An 18,787-nucleotide genomic window follows, 5' to 3' on the forward strand; every position below is an offset into this window, starting at 1 on the left:
TATTTAAAAAATGACATTTTAAGCCAGCTAAGGTTTCTGTACAGGTTTTAATTTGAAGAGTGACAATTTTTTATCAAAATGTGCGGTGAATGCAAACATAACGTAAACATAAAAACACAGCTCGTAACGCGGGTCTAGTACTTTGAAGAGTCTTTCAAACCCCTCGTTTTTCACTGTTTTAATGGGAATCATGTATTCAGCAAAGTAATAACAGGGTTCTTGCACCATTTGAAAAGTCAAATTTAATGATTTTTAAGACCTTAAAAATATAATTTAAGACCAAAACATGTCGCAACAATCTCTGTTGAAGAAAAAAAAAATTCACTGTAAACAAAGAGCTTTTTTTTCAAATAAGGAGACTAATATGAAAAAAAACACCTTCCAACATTTCATGTAGAGTAGTTTCCATTGATAAGTCCTCACAACAGCCTTTCTCAAGCCAAAAGCTTGAAAAAACATCCATCCATCGATTATCCAAACCACTTAACCCCACAAGGGTCGCGGGCGTGCTGGAGCCTATCGGAGCTGACTTCGGGCAGTAGGGGGGACACACCCTGAACTGGTTGCTAGCCAATCGCAGGGCACACAGAGACATACAAAAAGTCACACTCACAATCAGACCTAGGGGCAATTTCGAGTGTCCAATCAGCCTACCATGCATGTTTTTGGAATGTGGCAGGAAATCCATGCAGGCACGGGGAGAGCATGCAAACCCCACACAGGAAGGCTGGGCCCGGATTCAAACCCACGATCTCTGCACTGTGAGGCGGACGTGCTAACCGGTCGACCACCATGCTTGAAAAAAATATGCACATATAATAAAAATATTTGAAATACAAAAATGTCAACGAGAAAGTCAACAGCTGTCTTAGTTTTGAACATCCCTATTTACAGCTCATTAGCCCTTACGTGAATGTAAACTGCTATGGCAACAAACGACAGACGACAACAATAGTTATTTGTGATAACACCTATTTATTGATTTTGCCCCACTGCTCTATCAACAAAGATAATGAAATGCGATTTAAAACAATAACGTTACTTACGCTGAAATGTCACGTCGCCAACAAGCGCCGGGATTAGCCGGACCCTGCTAGGAGCTGCTACAGACCGCTGGTGTTTTTCTCCTCTCATTTTTCCTCGCGACTCGACGGCTTTGACACCCATTGTCCCGAACGAAAAAGTGTTTTTGCAGACTTTGCACCAAGCAGTGTAGATATTTTCACCAGGGGCCAACCACCTCTTAAATAAACAATCTTCCATCTTCCTTCCATCCTTCCATTTAGCTTGGAGCTAGCGGCTGCCTCTGGCTACCATGTGTCTGATCTCCGTTTGCTTTGGCTGTCGGCGCTGAAGTCCGAACCGAACAGACTTTCCGCTATAGCTTCCCACTATCCAAACAAACAGGAGGGAGGCGGGGAGTGTCACGTACGGAGCACTGTGCGTGCTGCGAAGCGTTGGTCGGGCATACGAGTCAGCGGCTTTGCGCCGCCATAGAGCTAAATTGTATAGAACACAAATGTCAAAATCAAGGTTTTCTACGGCCCCTGGGATGATATTGCTTTATTATTAGATCCGGCCCGCAGCAAGCCGGTGTGGGTAGCAGAAGTGATCGGGTCCTTCGCGCCTGCTGATAACGTCACGCTTTAAAATATATTGTAGCGTCTTCCAAGAACACTGACGTAGTTTAACTATCACATTTTATTAGTCCAACCAGCTACTGTGGGCCGCAGCCGACGCCAATACAGTACGACAACCGTTCAGTCAAGCTCTCCTCTTCGTCCTCCGCTACTCTCGCTCGCATGCCCTCCCATCAAGCGAGCCGCACGATGCATTCATTAACCTCGGAAACAACACAACTTGGCAAGACACAAATTCGACCACAACACAGACAACCCAATTCGTTACACTATTTCTGTAACATATTTCTTTGCGTCTATGTCTGCCACCCCCTGGCTGTTGTTATAACAAACATTACCGCTACTTTTGCGAGGATCGTCCTTCGGTCGTCTACCTGCCGATTCAAGACTTCAAGTCACTTTTCGGGGCTTTCAGAATCGGATTGTGGTGAAGTTATTCGGAGTAAAACACGCCTTATTAAGAAATACTTCATGTTAGAAAGCTCACGTTGTTTTACTATTAGTAATTGATGGCATTTGATAAATTCATTGAGTTACGATGTAGTGCTGAGAGGTCCCACACTGTGAGCAGGCTTTGAACGCTCCTCGAGCGCTAAGTGTCGATAGAAGAGAGACGTGGTTTATTTTCTTTCTCCTCCTTCGACACAGCTAGCTAATAGTTTCTTCGTGCCAGCAAACTCAGTAGTTGCAGATTTCCCGTGTTTCACCACGTTTGCTGTTGTGTGTAAATGTTAAAAGGTGAGTTTAATCATTTAGGTTCGTGTCAGGTAACTGCTGTACATATAGCCTAGATATGTTCTCGTGAGTGATGTCACGTTGATGAACACTAGTTAGTTATTTCGGCTAGTATGCTTACTATTCTAGTGATGAAACGTGTGAATGTGTATTGTATGTACAGTATTGTTTGGCTGTTTAATTGCTTAATACTTGAATTGTAATGTTTAGGCATATTGTTAACTAATGGATATGCATTGGCTGATGTTGCTAGGTTATTCTTTGTCCGTGTTGTTGCAGACCTAGACGTGTCAAGTGGAATACGGGCATGTGTTCTCTGACAGGAGCATCCACATCTATACCTTGCCACTCTAAAATAGAGTCCACTGGAGACATCATACCAATCATATGATCCTCTCCGTTTTACATCACATTATGTAAACTTCATACAATCTTGCAGCCCGAGTCAACCAGAGAATTGTTTCCAGTTTGGCAGGAGAAACGCAAACATTCCACTGATCTTGTTTCACAAGACGGGCAGCGGCTTCATAAGCGGAAGTGACGTACGAGCTGCCTCGCAAAAATAGCTTTATTTCATACTTTATTTTATTTTTTATTTACTAACTCCGAACATAAAAATATAACAACCAGGGGGGTGACAAACATAGAGGCAAATAAATATATTACAGAAATACAAAAGCGTGACATAATCAGCGGAAATTAAAAAAAAATACAATCAGTCCAGCCCTCAGCTTGTCACAATTTTTTTTATTTGGCCCTCCGTCCATTTGACTTTGACACCCCTGGTATAGGATGGGCCATGTAGAGGCGATCAAACGATCTTCCGGCTTTATGTGATCGTGAACACGTTGAATCGCTTAACAATCTAATATCGTCATATCGCCCACCCCTAAGTATACGCATTCACTGTGTGTCACAACATTGAAAATGGCACCCATGAAGAGACACACCTACAAAGCACAGTTCAAACTGCAAACTATCAGCTAGAGAACGAGAGAGAGAGAAAGAGAGAGAGAGAGAGCAAAAATGTTTGCAGAAGAAATGAAAATTGAACATTTTCAAGAAGGTCCGTCTTGGTGCTTTCGTTTTATGAAACGGCGCAATCTATACATCCCGTTAAAGTGTGGGTCTTTTATTCGAACATGCATCTTATCAGCGTCAACAACCTGTTACACATTTGGCTTCCATTCTCTCAAAAGTGCATGATTGCTCCCTATTGGCGTAATCTATATTTATTAATATTTGTGTATTACGGGCTTTTATTGTCTTTATTTATTGTCTACTGTTTGTAAAGTGCTTTGCTACAGCTCTAGCTGTTATGAAATGCGCTATATAAATAAAATTGTATTGTATTGCATTGCATAACTGATAACAACAACAACATATCACATTGTTACACATCCGGCAGCAACCTCCGGCGGATTACGCATCGGGGCCAACCACATCACCAACATGGACGAGGTGCCGCTCACTTTTGACATCCCAGTGAACCACACTGTGGAGAAGAAGGAGACCAGCGCGGAAGCGATACGGGGCACGAGAAGTCAGCTTTTACTGTTGTGCTTGGTTGCCATGGTAATATACAGAAACTGCCACCTATGGTGATTTTTAAGCGGAAGACGCTGCCGAAAGAAAAGTTTCCGGCCAGAGTCATCATCAAGGCCAATCAAAAGGGCTGGATGAATGAGGAGAATATGAGAGAGTGGCTGACTGCAGGTGATTTTCCCCAAATACTGTATTTATTTCTACCTCCTACCTAATCGCTTCACTGTATAAATGCCCCAACACGCTGGACCACATTCACTTCCGCACGGAGTGACGTCGTCTCGCATGCAGGTCACTTTCGTGACGTGATGCTTGTATTCATACAGCAGGCAAGACCGAGGTCGCATTTAAAGTGTACCTAATATGAACGCTTGCACACAAAAAAAAAAATCTGAATTGAGCATTAAGACCTGCGGTGTGAACCTAGCCAAAGATACCGGATGTTTTTTTCCACCGTTGCTGTTAATCTAAACTGCATGCACGCCCATCTCACAGCTGCTGTGAAAAATCAAGTGAAGCAAAAACTCCGGGCTTGCCATTATTCCCGGAGGTTTAACAAAGGAACTCCAACCACTGGACATCGGTGTAAATAGGGCCTTGCGAGCGGGGAGCAATGGATGACAGACGGTGAACACAGCTTCACAAAGACTTGGAGGCAGCGCCGGGCAAGTTACGCCGCACTTTTTGAATGGATTATGGATACTTGGGATAAAGTGTCTGCTTGCACTATTGTGCAAGCTTTCGTTGTTGTACTTCCACAGGGTCGGCTTACTGTCTCTCTCCTTTCCCAACATGAAAAGACTTGCGGATTTGAACCTTGTCTCCGACTGCAAATTTGGTACGTTTAGCACTCCTCTTTTTGTCCGTGTAACTCTTACTTTTCATCTGTTGGAGAGCTACTCTCGACCTCAGCTCTTCATACTGTCCTGTGTGGTCATCTGGGGGCAATATGTGGAGCTTTGTTCTCATGGTTCTTCCTCGCAGGAGCTTGAAAGGAGACTCACCGGTGGTAGTGTGTGGTGTAGCTCTACAGTTCAGTAGCATAGCAGTTACTGTCTGTTTCCATGTCTTTTGTGTCGCATGTGCTCCCCGGATACAGTCTTTGAGAACTCTGTTGAACCGTTCGATACACCCATTTGCTTGAGGGTGGTACACGCTTGTTTTGATGTGGTTGATTCCTCTCTCCTTCAAGAAGTCGGCAAATCCACACGAGATGAACTGTGGTCCGTTACCACTTGTTATGGTGCAGGGATTACCTTCACTTGAAAGACAGCTGAGAGGAATGAGAGGACAGCAGCTGTTGTTGCATTAGAGGTTAAGGCAACTTCTGGCCATTTGCTGAAGTAGTCAATCAGTGTGACTGCAAATCTACAGTAATGTGGACCAAGTTCAAAAGGACCTACAATGTCAACGGCCACGTGTTGAAAGGGACCTTCGGGGAACTCAACAGACTGTAGTGTGGCAGGACACGCTTTGGCAGTTTTATCACATGACTGACAAACTGCGCATGTGGAGAGGATTCTGTAAACCAAACTGTCCATGTTTGGCCACCAGTACAGTTCCCTGAGTCGTCGTTTTGTGCGCACTATGCCTTGATGGCCCTCATGCGCTAGATTAACAACTGAGTGACACTGGGACGATCAATGGTGTGCCATGAAATATCAGTGGGAAGTCGACTGCAAGTTCATGTCTCACGAGAAAGTAGGGCTGTAATTCCGTAGAAAGATACTTTTTAGTTTTGGGCCAGTGAGACTGGCTCACCTGCCTGAGTTGTTTAAATTCAGCACAATCCTCTGATTCCAATTTAAAGTCAGCCAAAGACAGTGTGGAGAAAAGTGGTGAGATTTCAGCTATCTCAACCAACAAGTCTGGTTCGGATTCAGTCTGTGAAGTTGACTCAATGGGCAGACGTGAGAGACCATCTGCTAGAACATTTTGGTTCCCTGGGCGATACTCAACATCATACTGAAAGCACATCAGCCTAACTGACCACCTAGCAATTCTCATCCCTGCTCTGTTCATTCCCTTTGTGTTGAGGAGCGTAGTCAGAGCCTGATGATCTGTTCGAAGTATGAATCTGCGTCCCCAGACATATGCTCTCCATCTCTCAACAGCCCAGACGCAGGCGAGAGCTTCTTTTTCTGTAGTTGAGTATTTTCTTTCAGCTGGGGTTAGTGTACGTGAAGCAAATGCTACAATGCGCTCTGTACCGTCTGAGTGAATCTGAGTCAGGACGGCACCCAAACCATAATCAGAAGCATCTGTTGTGATTATTGTCAGCAGTTGAGACTTGTAAATAGCAAGTGCAGGGCTTCCAAGGAGCGTTTATTTCAGTTTGGTGAAGCTTGTACTTGCCTCCTTATCCCACTGTAGTTCAGCTTGTGGACTAATTTTAAGCTTCTGACGCAGGGGCTCAACTAGTGTAGCATAGTTTGGAATAAACATGCGGAACCATGAAGTTAATCCAAGGAATGAGCGTAATCCTGACATGTCTTGTGGTGCAGGTGCTTGTGTGATGGCAGCAAGATGATCCGCACTGGGGCGCAATCCATCTTTGGAAATGATGTGCCCGAGGAAAGTAGTGTTTGTTTGGGCAAATGTACTCTTTGAAAAGTTTATCTGTAGTCCTGCCTCACTTAGGCGCTTGAGGACTCTTTGTAGAAGCAGGTCATGCTCTTCCTTTGAAGCTCCATAGACCACGATGTCATCCAGGTAGTTCTGTACTCCTGTTAAGTCTTCCAGTATGGTCTCTATCATTTTTTGGAAAGCGGATGGAGCAGATGCGAGACCAAATGTGACATGTGTGAACTGGAATATGCCATAATGGGTTATGAAAGCTGTTAGTTTGCGACTTTCTGGATGCAAAGGTAACTGGTGATATGCGGAATTTAAGTCTATCTGAAGAGGTCTTCCATGTGAGGAAGTGGATAACAGTCTATTATGACACTTTTATTTGGCTCCCGCAAATCAACACACAAGCGTAGTCCTCCCTTGTGTTTCCTTCCCACGACCTGAGGACTCACCCACTCAGATGCATCCACTCTTTCAATGATGCCTGCTTGCAGTAATCGGTGTAGTTCCTCTGACACTTCTTGACGTATGCTGAGTGGTAGGCGTAGAAGTTTTTGTCGTACTGGTTGTACTGTTTTGCTGACTTGTACTTTGTGCATAAATCCTTTGACACATCCAAGTAATTGGATTGGAGTTATATTAGTATTGTGCACTGTTCCGGGCTCACCAGCAGGTGGCATGTTTGCATTGTCATTGTCCCCATTCAGTCTCACTTTGCCATTGATGATGTTCACTCCCAGGGCTTTCATCAAGTCCAAGCCCAGCAAAGGAGATCCAGCTTTCACTATGTAAAATGTTGCTGGCACAGTCTTTTCTTGTCTAGGATTAGTAGTTTCCGCTTGGAGACAGCCAAAAACAGGTAAGGAATCCTTGGAGTAGGTAACAAGTTTCCTTTTTGGCTTCTCAAGTGCGCAACTACTGAAGTGTGTCTTGTACAATGACTCTGGCAAAATGGATACAGAAGCACCAGTACCCACTATTAGCTCTACTGAATGTCCATTGCCTTTTGGTGCCTTGATATTCACTGTGCATGTTAGCTTATCAAATGCTGCAGCTGCTACTTTTACATTATCAACACAGAGAATAGCTAGCTCTGGCACAACCACTTTTTCTACTTGGTTTACAGATTTAGCACTGGCTTTACATACTTTGGCCTAATGTCCCTTTTTCCCACAGTTGTTACACAGTACTGAAGCAGCTGGAAAATTCTAGTCAGTAGCAATGTGCTTATTCGATCCACATCTATAGCATCTTCGTTGCTGCTTGTTGCCATTTGTAGTAGGTTTGCTCCAGTCGTGTGCATTGGATTGTGCAAGACCCGCATCTCTCTTCCTCTGGTAGCTTGATCTACGCCCGACTGCCTCTACTGACGCCGTAGGGACTAATTTGTTAGCTGTTAGCAATGTAGCATTCTTCACCACAGCTTCAATTTGAGCAGCAATGATTACTGCTTTGTCTAGAGTCAATTCGGTCTCGAGCAGGAGTTTATCTCGTACAGCACTGAGACGTGTATTTGAGATGAGCTGATCCCTTATCATCTCACCTTCCATTGCTCCGAATTGGCAGGGCGCGGTCAGTTCCCTCAGCGCAGCCACGTACTGGGTAGTCGACTCGTCCGAGTGCTGAACACATTGTGTGCACGTATGTCTACAGGCTACGACGTTAACCTTCAGGACAAAGTGTTTTTTCAACGCATCCATTGCTTTAACCATAGTATCGCCATGGACCGGTAAAGTGTAGAAGAGGCGCTGTCCTTCTGGGCCCAGGCAGTGAAGTAACACTGCCCTCTTCCTAGCACCTGGCCATGCAACCCCGGTAGCATTGATAACTAGCAAGTAGTTATCGAATATCTTCCGCCACGTTGCAAAGGGAATAGGCGGCTCACCAACATGTGGAAGAAAAAACGGCGGGCCCGGCACTGATGCGCTCATCCTCGTCACCAAATTGTTATATTGGTGGTGGAAAGAAAACAAGACTTCATCTTCAATAGTTTTCTTTTTAATCCGGAGAGTGTGCAAGCTCACAACATGGTCTGTTTTGTTCTACTTCTTCTTTTCTTCAACCTGCTTGGTATTTACCCATTCATGTACCAATGGCGCCCTCTATTGGTAAAGCGTATCACATTGACATTCACATCATACACTATGTATTTGTAAACACAACAGCATTGAGCTATAATGCGCGGAACATGCGGAAAGCTATGACCGATAATAATAAATGGGCGACCGAGATTGGGGTTTATGGCACGCACGCTGCAACTTGTTATGCATGATGCGTTACTGTCACAGCGCAGTATAAGTGCCATTATTGCCACAGGGAGACGCATTGTAGTTCACTTGTGGGCAACAGACCCACTATATCATTTTAGAATTCACAAAAAGATTAAACAGTGACTTTTTTCTCGTTGACAAATGCACATGATAGTTTGTCTTTGCAGCACAAGACAAGAAACCAAGTTCCTGAGTCGTTTCAATTTAGGAACTCATTGCATAGTTTATTCGAGTGAAGCCTGCATGTGACTATTTTTTCTACTTTGATAATATTCGGAACCATGTAATGTTTAGGTGGCATGTTATCATGTTATTTATTTGACTTTTTGCACAATTAAGTCTTTTGAGACTGCTCATTCTTTTGATCTGTTAAAAACTGTGTTACTAAAAGCTGGTAATTTTTATGTTTAATTTTTAAAGTTTTTCAGTTATCTTTGTGACTGAGTAATTGTTGTATCGTGCCAGCAACGGTTTTGTATTTCTTCATGCTTTTGAAAATATATATATATTAATTATGTCAAAATTACGGCAATAATATGGCTGTTTTTTTTTTTAGATAATATTGCATAATAGCAGTCACCATAAATAAATGGAAAAATATACAGGTATTCCATGTGATCGGAATCGGTATCGGCCGATCTCACTCATGCATGATCGGTATCGGTGTCATGAAACCTGATTGGAACATCCCTAGTATTGATATGTGTTATGGCCAACTTTTATTTTGTTGAGAAATGTGCAATTTTTTAGGTCATTGATTTGTGTTTGTGTGGTTGTGTGTTGGATTGTATTGGCAGCTGTGGGCAGTGAGCCCAAGTCAAATTTCCCATTTGGGACAAAGTTTATCTTATCTGATGTCATTTTTGTGTTGAGTGCTGATATTTCACAGTTCATGAACGCATCATCCATTCGCGAGAAAGAGAGAGCGAGCTCTTCCTGTTTTGATGCCCACCACGGACATAAAGAGTAAGACACACAGTTTTGGTTGTTAATAAACGCAAGTTCACTGACTAATGGCTCCTTAATCCATAGTAGATGCTATGATATGTTAGCGTACCAAGTAGGACATTGTGTTACAACGTTACATCTAGACATGACTGTGCCGATGTCAGAAATGAAGTCAGGCATAAACCACAACTTGCTTCCTTTTTTTTTTTTTTAGATGATCGGGTATCCCCATAGTGCTGCCATGAAAGGCAGGTTTGCATTGTATCGAGTATAATTGGTGAAATGTGCCGCAACTTTCGGACTCTGTTGTCAACACGAATTGGCCCTTACACTACTATAGCTGAGTCGCTGGTGGTGTAGTGGTACACATGCCTGAGTTGTGTGCGGGCAGCGTGGGATCGGTTCCCGCTCAGTCTGTGTGTGTGCCCTGCGACTGACTGGCAACCAGTTCAGGGTGTAGTCTGCCTTTCACCCATTGTCAGCTGGGATAGGCTCCAGCACCTCCCCACGACCCTGTACAGGATAAGCGGTTTGGAAGATGACACATGACATGACTACTATAGCCACAATGCTTATGTTTAGATCACATATGACCCGGATTACCACTACTGCGCATGTGTGTTGCAGACAGTAAAACAGCCAGCGGGAGAAGCGCACGACGCGGCAGTTTCCAGAGAAAAATAATGCACCTGTAATAATGAGGCTTTTTTTTTTTTAACAGTTCTTGAACTTTACAGACAGCAATATTGATAGCATTAACATAGTGTGCAAAAAGCTGACTTGTTTTATACGTGCTGAATGGAGCGAATTGTTGTTGCTGCAAATCTGCTTGAGACAGCTACAGTCAGCAGCTACTGTCCGGACTATGCGTCCCAGGCTGATCCATTCTGTGCAAGTCATCAGAGTAAGGTTTTTACAAACATTACAAACATTTTTGTTGTTGTATTGTGCTATAAATGTTGATGCAGTCATGCAAGGAACACCAGCATATACGGTACATATAAAAATAATTCTCAATATATTTATAAATAATGTGTTTTACATTTTTAGTAGGTGGGGGATCATTTTGACTCGGTCATGTCATAAGTAGCTCTCAGGCTGAAAAAGTGTGGGCACCCCTGATCTAAATAAACGACGCGTCGACTATTAAAATTGTCAACGATTTTGATTATCGTGAATAGTCGACTAATCTTGGCAGCCCTAGTTCCCAGGCACCGCTTCGTTCAAGTTGTATAATACTTTATTGCACACTCGCATCCACATATTACTACCAACAAAATACATAGCTGTATTTGGTCATTACCTGAGCCCTGAGCAACTGTGAACTGCTGGGATGTAAAGATTTATCGATTTATTGATTCGTAGTCGAAGAAGCGAGAGTTGTATTCACAAAACAATGCACTCACAGAATTTTGAATCCTACCCATAAGAAAAAAATTCAAACCCTCACAATTTTGATTTGTACTCACAGGGAAATAATTAAAACACAAATTATAACTATTACAGATACGAATTGTAAACCACACATATGACTTTTTGACAGCTATCTTACTCCATATAAAAGTGGGTGCATTTTGCAGCTTACCTCATATTCCACAAACGCAGAATTAATCAGAATGCCTTGTTTCAACCAAAGGGATTTGGCCGGAGGAGGGGTAATCTCAGACAGGGGTATTGTCATACCAGAAAGGGTATTCTCAGAAAGGATGTTGTGGTAGTCGTAAAGATGTGGTGGTGGTCGTAAAGATTTGTGGTCGTAAAGAGTTGCAAATAAAAGCGTTTAAATTTTGCAAATAAAAGTGTTTACATTTTCAACATTAAGTGATGGTAGTAAAGATTTGAAAAGAAAGTGATGAAAATAAAAAAGATTACATTTTCACAACAACGCCGCTTACAATTAGCACCCTGCCCCCTCTTATGTGAAGATCAGGCAGCGTATAAGCGTGACAGTAACAGTCACGTGATTATGTTGTATTGTATTGTATTTGGTTATGTATGCTATTTTAAACTATAGTATAGAAATTTAGATAAGCCTTTGTAACATCGACGTGTGCACATTGTACCATTTGTACTTATAATACTCAATATTTCCACTTGTACTTATAATTTTCAAAAAGTCATGTCATGATGTTGCATTGTAAGAAGAAATTAATGATTTTTTTCAATACTGTACAGAATATCACAGGAAAAGTAGGATCTTATGTAAGGGGTAGGACTAAATATTAATTTATACTTCCTCATACCCCCTTTCGAGCAAGTGATAGTCTGATTTGCCTTGCCATATTTTTTTTTCTTTGTTTGACCTATGGAAAAATGTATATTTGTATTTCAATTTTAATTTGAATATGATTTTATTTACATGTACGAAATAAAGACAATCAATAGTGGCTGCTACATGAAAGATAAAAACCATTGCATATAAAATTGTAACGTATGAGTCAACCGTCTGCTAGATGCATTTTGAACTGCACCGTTTGTCTTATGTGTCTTATAATGTAATTAACACTGACACAAGAGTGAACCACTACTTCCTATGTATACATTATGCTGCATTAATGAAATAACTGAATATGAAAGACGAGATGGACACAATCATTTATTTAAGATAGTCTGTTCTTGTCTTTGATACTTAACCTTATATGTCCAACATCATTTGTCATGATTAATGATTACAAAAACTGTATTCTGTTTGTACTCAACTCTGTGTACAATTGACTGTTCGAAAAGACACATTCAAAAAGTTTATTCATTCATTCATTCATTCATTATCGATACCGCTTATCCTCACAAGGGTCGCGGGCGTGCTGGAGCCTATCCCAGCTGTCTTTGGGCAGTAGGCGGGAGACACCCTGAATTGGTTGCCAGCCAATCGTAGGGCACACAGAGACAAACATCCGCACTCACAATCACACCTAGGGGCACTTTAGACAGTCCAATCAACATACCATGCATGTTTTTGGAATGTGGGAGGAAACCGGAGTACTCGGAGGAAACCCGCGCAGGCACGGGGAGAACATGCAAACTCCACACAGGGAGGCCGGACTGCTAACCAGTCGACCACCGTGCCGCCCTCAAAAAGTTTAGTGAGGTCAAATTTATTCAATGAAAAAAGTCTGAGGGCTTTAAAAAGACCACGAGGGCAAGAAAAAACTCCAAACACAATTGAGAAAAATTGAGAAACCTTGAGAAGAGGCCACAAATAGGGGAGATCCCCCTTCCAGGATGACCAGGCTGCAATGGATGCTGAGTGGCAACAGTTAATAGACAATGCAGCGCTATACAACGCAAACTCGAATAGTGTGTAAGTCAATTTCAAAATAAAGTGCTGCAGGATGACTTCTTTGGAGAAGTAGGTCCTCCTCAAAATCCGGCCCGGTTGGTCGATCTCCAGTGCAGCACCACATCATCTGTTAAATCTCGATCTTTATCACATGTGGGTACAGCCAATAGAAGTTGTTGTTGCTCCTCTTGCTTCATTTTTTTTCCATTATTCAAATACAATTTTTTTAAGTCAATAGCATCAAAGTTTTTTGACGTTTTTTTTTTTAATCATAAGGATTTTTCAGTGAAAAGAAACATTGTTATAAAGGTGGGCTTCAAAAATAAATGAAACCATGGATTAAATCAACCTCAGAAGTGATGTGCAACTGGTGCTTCCTAAGTCAGAACACAGGAAGGATTTCACCTCACAGAAATGCATTTGAAGCATCCGTCCAGCGTGCAAATAATTTCCCATAGCTGAAATAAGACATAACATTACATACCATTTTTCATTCAAACAAATTATACAGTTGCACGGTACCAACCTGCCAAGGATGAAGTTTTCCATTAGTAGTATACACCACCATTTCTTCAATACAGGCATGTCGGTCTAAAAAAAATAATACCAGCATTTATTTTTATTAGCCAAGTAGAAACACACAAGGAATGTGTGTTAGTTTTGAGCGACAGAAGTATTAAAGTTACAAGAAACTTTAACTAACAGAACATTTGGGACGTGATAGGTGCTGCAGTACTGAATAATTACTGCTGTGCAAGTGATAAAGAGAGTCATCAAAAAGTACAGTCAATGTCAACGAAGTCTTCTAGAGCTTACTTAAAAAAATAATTAAAAAAAAAGATGGTTAACTTACAATAGTGAAGTCATAGGCAGACTTGGTAAACTTAGGAAAGGGTCACATGGTGTTGGACTCCATGTTGGCACGACAAAGGTCTGCAACATATATGGTCTTTCCCTGTGTAACATACTGTAGACAAGATATCATGCACTCAATTACATAAAGTATAAGACAAAGCACATTTAGAGAACACACTATTATTTTTTCGCCTGTGAATGGGCAATGTGCTGAATGAGGTCAAACCAAGCATTTCCTATCAGCAATTGAAAAAATTGTTGAAATTGTTTGGCTTTTCCTTACATGTCAATTTGAACATAATCCAAAAACATCCATCCGTGGGTGACCGACCGTTTATTTCATTTCATTGTCCATCCAAAGGTTGGCACGCATGAGGGCAGCTGTCTGCATTTTGACTATCAGTTCTTTTCCTGGCTTTTTAATTTCCAAGACATAGTCAAGTTGATTAAAACACACATACAAACAAAAAAATATTTTTAAACAAAAATACAATGTAGCATTATCTTATCGGGTACCTTATGGATGGCTTCAATATACTATTCAATAATCCATAACAGCTGCTGTTGCGCAGAATGTAATTCTAGTGTCCATGAAGTGTCCACAGATGCATTTTAGCAAGAAATACACAAACTGGCATTACCTTGAAACGTGATTGCATTTTTTTGTGTGCTGGAGAACTTTAGAGAGACAAGTAGGTTTAAATTAGGGGCAAAGTGCACAGTGTATTTGCAGCACTGAGTGCAACGCTGCATTGCAAACTTCACATTCCCCTGAATGATCGAGTGATTCATCTGCAAGGCGTGAATGTAAAAATCCAGTGAAAATGAAAATATAAATATAATAAAAATTAGCACAATTTCTGCAGGATAGATTACACCTGCATATTTTTTTTTAATCTAGAACACCCCCCCAACCAAAAAAAAAAAAAAAAGAATAAACGTCAACCACTCACAGACACCAATGTATATGAATATGGGAAAACGTGCAAACACAGATGCATTTTAGCTAGAAATACACAAAAAGGCATTACCTTGAAACGTGATGGCATGTTTTATGTACACTTCCAGGTGCTGGACAATTTAAGGGAGACGAGCCGGTTTGAATTTCGGGCAAAGCGGACAATGATATAATTTGCAGCATTGAGTGCAGCGCTGCACTGGAAACTTAACATTTCCCTGAATGATCGAGTGATGCATCTGCGAAGAGTGAATGTTAAAATATAGTGAATATAAAAATATATAACGTGGCCATTGCATTTTAATGTTCGGTAAAACGACATGAATTACAGACATAACGTCTGACTCAAATGTGGAAAAAATTGACGTCCGAGGAACTTACACTTCGAATAAAACAACTACTAGCTGTTTGAGGTCCTGATGACAAATGATTGTAGTGATTACTACGTATTGAATGACATTACAATAACTAAGTAAAAGAGTTATACATATGTCCTTTGCTGACAACACGGCATTCTCACGGAAACAGGATGAAATATACGCAGGTAACGATAACCAAAGTTATTTTTGATAATGTTACAATCATAAACAGTCATTTTTATAATTTGCTTAAATGAAATGTAATATACAACATATTTTCACAGATAATGAAGAGTCACTTACCGTCCTCTCAGGGCGTCGTAGTAAAAGGCAAGGCTCTTCGACCGCTGATACTGAGAAAGTGACGCGCTTCTGTTTGCAGGCAGGTTACGTCACGGGGAGGAGTTAAAAAAAAAAAAAGAAAAGAAAACCCAACATCTTCCTTTCTGAGAATACCCTTTCCGGTCTAACGATACCCCTGTCTGAGATTACCCCTCCTCCGGCCAGATACCTCTCGTTTCAACTCGTGTGCCTGGATAGAACATATTCTGCAATGAATATGTTTGGGTTGACTTTCCTTTAAGGTTCCAAACATATTTGTCCATCCTTAGTTCAAGAGTTTGTTTTTAAATTAATTCTACTGAACCACATTTCAAAATGTCTAATTTTTAATAGTTAATTTCACTCATTAACAATGGGGTACCAGCAATTTTGTTCACCTATATATAGTAACAAGACAGGCAGACAGACGACACGCACTGTATACTGTTCAGATTGGAAAGCATTTCCTCAAAAAGTGAAAGTAAGAAGCGACCAAACCTGCTCTGTGGAGAAAGATTCTTGGCTGCAGTAGTTGACGTTGTCGCTCGTTGGCCTCTTTTACTCCAAAAAGTTCCTCCTCGTACTCTGCTGTCCTTCTTGCGCACATTTTCACACGACAATCACACTTGCAGCTCAAATTGATCTCTGCTGAGCGATGTGTTGATCACAAACGCGTCTCTTAGCTGCTATCAAGCTAAGCTACACTTAGCTAAGCTAGGCCAAGAAGCGCCAACGTGCACCGAGACCACTTTAAGCGGACACAACGATTTAAGCGTAAGATGTTTTACTCTAGAAAAGTAGTGACGGACGTCCTGTGTTGTGGCATGAGTACATCTGACAAAAAAAAAAACAGGAAAATACAATCAAGCGTGTGGTTCGTGGAGGGGCGCGTTCATTAGTAGTGCGTGTGTGCTGTGTGGGGTAGGGCTGAATCTACGGCAAGTCCATTGAACACACTTTAAGTGGGGCGCGAATCGACATTAAAATATAAATACTTTATGTATTTGATAAAACAGGGACGAAGATATCGAAACGGAGCCTATTTATGATAGAAACACATAATCAAGTATTTAAAGCCGTTTTTCAGCTAAAACAATTTGGTCGTTGTGGTTATTACATACGAGTCTATTCTTGTTTCTTTTTAATGCTTTATTGAACAAATTGCACATATAACACCGTTAACTACCACAGAAGTTATATCGAAATACTGTGGTACAAACAAACAAACAAACAGTGCCAGGAGAATACCAACGCCAAGTGGGAAATAGGGGAAGTGCTCTAGAGTGGTTTAGATCCTATTTGGCTGGCAGGACTTTTTCTGTTAGCCTAGGTTCCTCGGAGTCCCGCTCTGCCCCTCTATCGTATGGTGTTCCACACGTTTCTATTTTGGGGCCCTTGCTGTTCTCGTTGTATTTGCTGCCACTGGGTTCCATCCTTAGAAAACATTTCCTTTCACTGCTGTGCGGATGACTGTCAAATCGATGTCCCACTGAGCAAAAAAGACGATTTCTCCTTAAGACTTTTGTCCTGTCCAGAGGACATCAAGCCTGGATGTCACTAAATTTCTTAAATTTCAATAGAAAGAAAACAGAAGTTATGGTGTTTGATCATAGTGGCTCTTCTACATCCCAGCTTGTTGCCCTGGGCCCCCTGGCACCATATCTACAGCTGTAGCTGTTGTGAAATGCGCTATATAAATAAAATCGTATTGTATTGTATTGTATTGTATTGTATAATGGAAAAAACAAACTATTATTGTATTGTAACTATTATAACTAACTACTATTATTGTAAAGAAAAAATTACAATAATGATAATAGATTAAGAGAAGTGAAACGTTAACTATTTTTTCACTTACAATTTATACTTCACACATGTAACCAAAGTCCTCTCGGCTTTATTGCTCTGGCAGGCACTAATATATTGGAAGTATATTTCAAAATCCTTGTAAAATACTGGAAAATGCGTTTTTTTGTGATTTACAAATTTACATTGTGTCTGTAAAACTTTTGCCAATATAATTAGCAGATTTATAACCAAAACCTGGTCACTGTCATCTTTCTTGCTCTTTACAAAATAACCAAAAATAACATGCTCATAAAACAACATAACATTTGCAAGTTTGTCACAAATAAATCCTGCTACATCATTCCATAGTTTCATTGTAGCCTCACAATGGCAGAAAAGATCAGATATAGTTTCAGGAGAAGCTGAGCAAAATGAACAACTTGTCTCAATATCAACTTTAAAAGTTATAATAAAATGTTTTACTGGGTAAATTTTATGTTGAATTTTGTAGGAAACCTTTCTAATTTTGTTGGTAATCAAAAACCTGTGAGGAAACAACCAAGCTTTTATACAACGGTATATTTTCAGAACTCCAATCAGAAATAACGTATAGTTTAGTTGAAAACTCACTTTGAAACGATGAACGGATGGCTCGATTATTTTTTTTGTGATATTGCGAAACACAAATTTTATTTACAGAATTCGTAACATGTGCACCTTGGACAGAAACATCTCTACATAAAGTTACAGAAACACCAATGATAGAATCTAACTTGAGCAATTCCTCTATCAGGAAAGTTACGTTGATGACAAAATTCCTCATGACTGATCAAGTGACCCTCATGAGTAAGTAGTTGACTTACTCAACAGATACCGTTATCAAACACTCTTATTCTTTTGCAATATATTACTGTTATTCCATAAAGAATACATTTGGGGTGAGAAGTTATGCTTGGAAATCAAGCTTCAAGCCAATAACACCTGTTTATGAAAGGCAGGTAGTTTGAGTGGCATCTTATTTATGTTGTAATTACAAACAAGCAGGAAAGGTAGACCCCCAATCAAATAAAAACTTAGGGATGAAAAACCACGTGGAAGTAGGGATGGGCGATCTGGCAAAAATATCAGATCACGATTTTTAAAAAATAAAATCCCGATGACGTTTTATCACAATTCTTTTTTTACATCGTTTTTTTAATACTAATTTGGACATTTCTGACCATTTTCCTCATGTTAAACAAAATAAAACACATTTCGAATGTGTATAAAACTCTTAAAGGAAACAAAATACATTTTAAGTCAGCTAAGCTTTCTGAACAGGTTTTAATTTGAATAGTGACAATTTTCATCAAGATGTGCAGTGAATGTAAACATAAAAGGTAACATAATGTAAACATAAAAACACAGCTCGTAACGCAGGTCTAGTACTTTGAAGAGTCTTTTAAAGCCCTCGTTTTCCACTGTTTTAATGGGAATCATATCTTCAACAAGGTAAAAAGTCACTGCCTCAGTTACGT

General features: G+C 40.7%; 1 protein-coding gene and 1 long non-coding RNA gene across 6 annotated transcripts in view; both read right to left on the bottom strand.

Moving 5' to 3' along the window:
* The window catches only part of LOC147127752 (uncharacterized), a 28,990-nt gene extending 11,671 nt beyond the window's left edge, over window positions 1-17,319 (bottom strand). For all 5 annotated transcript variants that reach the window (XM_086020345.1, XM_086020343.1, XM_086020342.1 and 2 more), the window contains exon 1: window positions 15,981-17,319. In XM_086020345.1, coding sequence (XP_085876471.1) covers window positions 15,981-16,089 — 109 coding nt within the window. In that variant the 5' untranslated portion in view covers window positions 16,090-17,319. The remainder of the gene's footprint in view (window positions 1-15,980) is intronic.
* Window positions 12,288-15,519, bottom strand: LOC147127753 (uncharacterized). Its single transcript, XR_015084193.1, has 4 exons — window positions 14,876-15,519; window positions 13,843-13,956; window positions 13,516-13,580; window positions 12,288-13,447 (listed from the first exon to the last, which is right to left on the bottom strand). It is a non-coding gene; the product is annotated as an uncharacterized LOC147127753 (long non-coding RNA).
* Window positions 17,320-18,787: the final 1,468 nt, after the last annotated feature.

This window comes from Filicampus tigris, chromosome 21 (genome assembly GCF_054856515.1).
Source record: "Filicampus tigris isolate MCC_2025a chromosome 21, RoL_Ftig_1.0, whole genome shotgun sequence".
Classification (NCBI taxonomy): domain Eukaryota; kingdom Metazoa; phylum Chordata; class Actinopteri; order Syngnathiformes; family Syngnathidae; genus Filicampus; species Filicampus tigris.